The sequence below is a fragment of the Branchiostoma lanceolatum genome, chromosome 6 (assembly GCF_035083965.1).
Source record: "Branchiostoma lanceolatum isolate klBraLanc5 chromosome 6, klBraLanc5.hap2, whole genome shotgun sequence".
Lineage (NCBI taxonomy): Eukaryota > Metazoa > Chordata > Leptocardii > Amphioxiformes > Branchiostomatidae > Branchiostoma > Branchiostoma lanceolatum.
In genome coordinates, this window is record NC_089727.1 from 18,284,211 (window position 1) to 18,290,343 (window position 6,133).

General features: G+C 43.8%; 1 protein-coding gene across 2 annotated transcripts; it reads left to right on the forward strand.

The window, feature by feature from the left end:
• The first annotated feature begins 2,130 nt into the window (after window positions 1-2,130).
• On the forward strand, window positions 2,131-5,591 carry LOC136437439 (mucin-22-like). 2 transcript variants are annotated; one of them, XM_066432054.1, is made up of 2 exons: window positions 2,131-3,792; window positions 4,681-4,794. In XM_066432054.1, the coding sequence occupies exons 1-2, from the start codon at window positions 2,178-2,180 to the stop codon at window positions 4,686-4,688; spliced, it is 1,623 nt and encodes a 540-aa protein (XP_066288151.1). In that variant the 5' UTR covers window positions 2,131-2,177; the 3' UTR covers window positions 4,689-4,794. The 2 variants fall into 2 exon arrangements, with proteins under 2 accessions (XP_066288151.1, XP_066288150.1); XM_066432053.1 differs by having other exon boundaries at window positions 2,132-3,859; window positions 4,681-5,591.
• Window positions 5,592-6,133: the final 542 nt, after the last annotated feature.

A 6,133-nucleotide genomic window follows, 5' to 3' on the forward strand; every position in this document is an offset into this window, starting at 1 on the left:
GTTGTTCGCCCCCATGGTTCCCATGATGATTGTTCAGTAAACCCCTTTGCTCCGTACTCTCGCGCTCCGTTGTGTCTTTGAGTCGTCGAGTCGCTGTTACATAGATGACGGGGCTTGAAATACTGGATGCATATACAATGCACTAGTAGTAGTATGCACTTTTATGCATCCAAAATTTGAACTCATGTGCACCTAATTTTTGACTGTGGGTGCAACTACAATTTTGTAGATATTTGTGTAGTATACTGTAATTCACTTTATCGTCACGGTAGCTAGATTTCACTGTATAAGGAAAATGGACATTTTAACTTGAATGAACACGAACTTGGCAGCAATTGATTTTAAAAATGGACGTGTGAAGGAATCATAAGAAATAAAAACATGTTTCTTCACGGTGATGATAAGTTCACGGTACAGAGGTGACAGTGAAAACAGTGAACACAAAGTTACAGTGAAAGAAACAAGAATTACAGTGTTTCTCTGACATTGAAGTGTCTGGAAGAATGATAAAACCTTGAATTTAGAACTTCAAATTAGCTTTGAAATGTCAGATTCAGGCTGTAAAATTTGAGCTCTGAGATGTAAGATAAATTTTGCTTTTAAATAAATTATTTCTGTATGTTGTGCTCGCAGAATATTTTTCTGTGTACCACTATTTCACTATCCTATAATTGGAAATTGTCCAAAAACGTATTTCAAGCCCGTAATAATCCATTTGGATTTGGAAACATGGCGTGACTGCAAATTTGAGTTACTGTAAGCTTTAAATCAACCTTACATATACGTCTGGGCTTTCTAACTGTCTGAGGGCTGTTTCACTTAAATTAAAGGAAAGAAGAGGTCAGGATGTCAACTAAGAATAAACATTGAGACTCAGGCTGAGGGGACTCAAGTCTGCCTGTGTCATAACCTTGAAATGTATCACCCATGTGTCTGTAAACTCATTCTGGACCAGTAAAAATAATACACGTATCCCCAGGCTTTTAGTTTTAACGCATACGTAACATTGAATTCAAGGTATGCTTCAACATATCAAAGTTTATAGCATTATTTATTTAAAGGCACCCAGAGCATTTTATGAGGTTTGAAAACTGGAAATATTCTAGTTGCTGTAATCTTTATGAAATTGACATTTAATGCCACTGTTGACCACATTTGCGTGCAAATTTCTTATCAAAAGCGGCACAAAACTATTCTACATGGTGATCTTTTAGTTTCACGCGCCTAGTGTAAATAGACCGATACGTTTTCACAGAGCCCACCTCCGAGAAAACGTAGAAATGCAAAATTAAAACACAAAGATGCAAATATTTGACGGACATGCAGTCACTCTCTTATTGGTCAAACCGCTAATTGTGATGGACAGTCAGTATCAGTCTATTAGGGCTTGGATTTTCTATCAGTTCTCACCACACAACGACATTGTATCTTTGCTCCTTTAATGTCGATTATGGTATAGTGTTATTGAAACTTACTATGTGTGTAAGGAATGACTAGAAATTGGAGTTTTTTTAGTCAAGTTTCAAGCCTCATAAAATGCTCTGGATGCCTTTAATGTGTCACCCATGTGTCTGTAAACTCACTCTAGACCAGTAAAAATAATACATGTATCCCAGGGCATATACGTAACACTGAATTCAATGTATGCTCCAACATATCAAAGTTTATAGCATTGAACATCTTGTAGAATCATGCTGGGACAATGTTTTATACTGTTAATCTTGAAATGTTTGCAATGGTTTTATTCTCACAAAATCGTGACACTTTGAATACTGTAAATGCAGAAATGTTCGCGGTGGTTTTAAGTCCGCGGTTTTTGCAGTGAACTATTAACCACAACCTTAAGACCACCGTGAAAATCGTTATGTGACAGTCACTGTAGCGCTATGATTGTTTCAAACGCAAACTTAAAACCACCGCAAACCATCCGTTTTCTCTCTACCGCAAAATTAAATCTCCACGAACATATCTACATTTACAGTATTCGTTTCCATTGTATTACTAACTGTATTTTGATTGGTAGCATAATGTGTATGTTATAGATTGCAAAATCTACGTCTTTTGCAGGTGCAACCACTGTGACCGGTTCAACAATGACGGGCAACACGGCGACAACGCAGACCATGGCTGCAACCAATCAAGGTGACAGCACCTCTTCTGCAACCACCACAGCAACAATGGGCAACACGGCACCAAACACCTCGATGGACCCAACAACACAAACAGATGGTAACACAACTGTCGTGACAACGCGAAGGATGACCACTGCCGGGGCATCTGGAAGTACAGAAACTACAGCAGCACCCAACACGACCCAACCAGCTACAAGCACTATGATGAACGCTACAAGTCAGGCAACTACTGCTGCCATGAATACCACAGCTACAATGCAGAGCACTACAGGTGCCATGAATACCACAGCTACAATGCAGGGAACTACAGGTGCGATGAATACCACAGCTACAATGCAAGCTACCAGTACCATGAATACCACAGCTGAAATGCAAGGCACTACAGGTGGAATGAATACTACAGGTGCGATGAATACCACTGCAATGCCAGGCACTACAGGTGGAATGAATACTACAGGTGCGATGAATACCACTACAATGCCAGGCACTACAGATACCATGAATACCACAGCTGAAATACAAGGCAGTGCAGGTGGGATGAATACCACAGCTACAATGCCTGGCACTACAGGTGCGATGAATACCACTGCAATGCCAGACACTACAGCTACCATGAATACCACACCTACACAAGGTATTGGTGAGATGAATACCACAGCTACAATGCAAGGCACTACAGGTGGGATGAATACAACAGCAGGTACACCAGAGGCCACCGGCACCACAGCATCAGACAACGCCACCATGGCACCGATGAACACCACGATGATGGCGACGACCCAGACAACGACCCAGACGACTGCAGCGATGGCCACCACAGCACCAGGTCCTTACACTTGGAACGTGACATTCGATGCCAACTGCACCGTCGCCTTGAATAACGAAATGGAGTTCCTCCAGAACTGCAGTGTCGCCGTTGCTGATTGGCTCAATGTCAGTGAAAACACCACAAGGTGCCGGAACATAACCTGCGGCTCCACCAACGTCATCGTAGAAGTCGACCCCCCAGCCTATCAGCAGGCTGTTGCTGACAAGTTTGCCAGCCTTAATGAACCGGATCCCGCCGAGCCTCTATTCTTATCGTTTGGAGGGACTAACTTTACAGCAACTGGTGCAGAGGCCATCAATGTGCCCCTGCAGTCAACCGCAGCTCCTGGTACCACCCTGAAAAGTCCCACTAATACAAAGCCCACACCTCTAGGCTTCTGCATGTTTGGGGGACTGGATCACACCGGCTGCATCATCTTCGTTTGTGGTGTGGGCGCTTGCGGACTTATTCTGTTTGTAACTGTTGTGGTTTGCGTCGTCAGGTGCTGCCGCCGACAAAAGAGCAAGTCGTTCGACCTCCTGAGCGACATACCCCACATCTCGCTGAGCGACTACCCCATGACCACCATCCCGCGCCCGTCGGTCTACCAACCCGGGAACAACTCCGGCCAGGTCAACATGGCGTACATCACCGACGACGACCCCGACAAGCCCAAGCAACCGCTGGAGTCCTCCAACACCAGTCAGTCCAGCCACAGCTCCGGAAGGACCGAGGACGAGAAGAGTACGAACGCGCAGACCGACAACCACGTGCAGCAAGAGGTCGCGTCAGCGTCCTACCAGCCCGTGGCGACAGAAGAACAGCCCCCGCCGGTGTACAGCCCGCAATCAGGTACAAACAACGTGGTCCAGCCGACAGGAACTGACCAGGCCCCCGGGCCGTACCACTCACCTGCTAGGTAGACTTAGTTCAGTTGTTCCCCCTCGCAGTTGGAATGCCGCTGACCATGAGCTGCATGTGCTGCCGCCTTCCGCTTACTCTCCAAGCAGAGGTGTGGGTCAGGCTGTTTTTTGACGTGTTTTAGGCGTTTTTGTCAGGCTTTCTGTTTTGTCCCATTTTCTGTAGGTCGCCAACCCACACAACGTAGTAGAGATGCGCGGCTTGGTGACATAAAGAAAACGGGACAAAATAGAAAGCTTTAACGAAAACGCCTAAGAACGCGTCAAAAACCAGCCAGACCCACACCTCTGCTTGGAGAGTACCTTCCACTCCCATGACTATTTGCTTCCCCTTTTCTGTTGGTATTTAACAAAAATGTTGTCTGCAATGTGTAAATGTTAACTGTAACTGCTGTCCCTAACAAAGCTACTAACAATGTGCAGAATACATGTATAAAGTGATGCTGTACTAATAAGGTGACTGACAATGAGCTAATAAAGGGGAACAGGTCTGTTTTAGCCTGGCTCACAATTTTAACTTTTGTTTTATTTATGTACCACTGCTACATGTAGGCATAGCACATTATGTTGTCGCCTGTGTCTGTATTATGTGCCTGTGTGTGTGTCTAATCTGTACTGTAGTCCAGTTCTTGCAATTGTTAACAGGAATTTTGAAGACATGCATATGACACTCTTTCTTTTATTTTGGTACACACACCACATGAAGATGTTCTTGTGTGTATGTTTCTAATAAGTATGTAATCTGTTACCAAACAAAATTAGGCAGAAATGTCATACAAGTAATGTCTAATTTTAAGTTTCCCTGTATCTAACCCTCCAGCCCAGTGAAAGAAGACTTGCTCGACATACCAGAAATCGTGGACAACTCTGAAGTGCCTGAGTCGGAGAACCCTACCATCTCCTTCAGGGAGGCACCCGACACACCGGACGACCCCGAGTCCCCCGCACCTGCGAGTCCCGTGGTCATCAAGGGTGATGATGGTTCCGTGAGCGTTGTCGTGAACTGGTAGACTGAAGTTCCCCCGACAGTTGGTCATCACTGGTCTCAAACATTTCCATACCGTCCAGGGCTCAAAATACCCACTTGCAATTTGCAGTAAAAATTGCAGACTTGGTATGAGCCGTTTCACAGTTTCAGCACATGTGCATTGGTGGTAATATGTCAAAGGTGAAGGCCCCTGAGACATGTCTGGACATGCATCAAGCAAGGTCGAGACAAACTAGTCAAGGGTAGGGGTGGATACCGGTTCGCTGGACCTGATTCGGACCTTTATAACATCCAAGAACCGAGTCCAAAAACCTGAAAGCCTAAAACCTGAGTCAAAAAAAAACTGAACAAAGTACAAATATATGTTTCTACTTTGTTTCATAAAAAGTGTTTTGAGTCTCCCCTCTGGCAAAAAAGGCATTTAAAATAAGTGTAACATTCAAATATCAAACACTGGTTTATCTTGAAAGTCTTCTCTCTAAGAAACTTTTATAGTCGTGCGTGTCAGTATTATTTCGCTATGCTTAATATTGGTCTAATAAAACAAAACATCAACTGGACAGGTTCAGGTCCGGACCTGAACCTAAATCTCTGGACCTAAACTTGGACTTGGACCTTATCAAGCCAAACTGGTATCCACCCCTAGTCAAGGGCCTTCACCTTTGACCTCGCTCATGTGCAGTTCAAACTGTGAAGGGGCTTATTATGAGTCACGTATTGCAGGATAGGGCCCATTCACATTCGTCATAGACGGGGATTACTCTTTGGATAGTTGCGCATATGTTGTACAAAACTCAGCGGTCTTTGTTATGGAACTTGCCGGTTTTTTATCCTTGTTGGCGGTTGGCTCTGTCACAGCCAGCTTGAAATTTCAACAGCATCAAAAAGCTTGTGGCGAAAGTGACCGCGCCCTAACAGATCTTTTGGTATTTTGAGCCTTGGAAGCACAATCTCTATCTCCCAGATCTTAGTATAATGTAAGGTGAATTTTGGCGCTGCTACATTAATGTACAAACAACCAGTGGTAAGTTTACTATACTGGTGCCATATCATATGGCAACAAAATTTATACTGAAACTTATTGATAGTCTGATACAATAGAAACAAAACTGTTTTTCGGGGCAAATTTTCACGTTTTTTAAGCCAACTGTTTGAAATCTGAAGCTGAATTTAGAGAAAGAAAAATATCAGATGAAAGGAACATCAAATGTGTCTAAAGCTTTATGTTCTTTGCGCTGGTCATAAATGCCTTGATGCCGTTGCAGATGTTAATTTTACAGTAGGC

Excerpts from the sequence above, each read along its gene's own strand:
- LOC136437439 (XM_066432053.1), top strand. The coding sequence starts at position 2,178 with ATGGGCAACACGGCACCAAACACCTCGATGGACCCAACAACACAAACA. Across the intron at positions 3,860-4,680 it reads CCGTACCACTCACCTGCTAG|CCCAGTGAAAGAAGACTTGC; the intron begins GTAGACTTAGTT and ends CTAACCCTCCAG.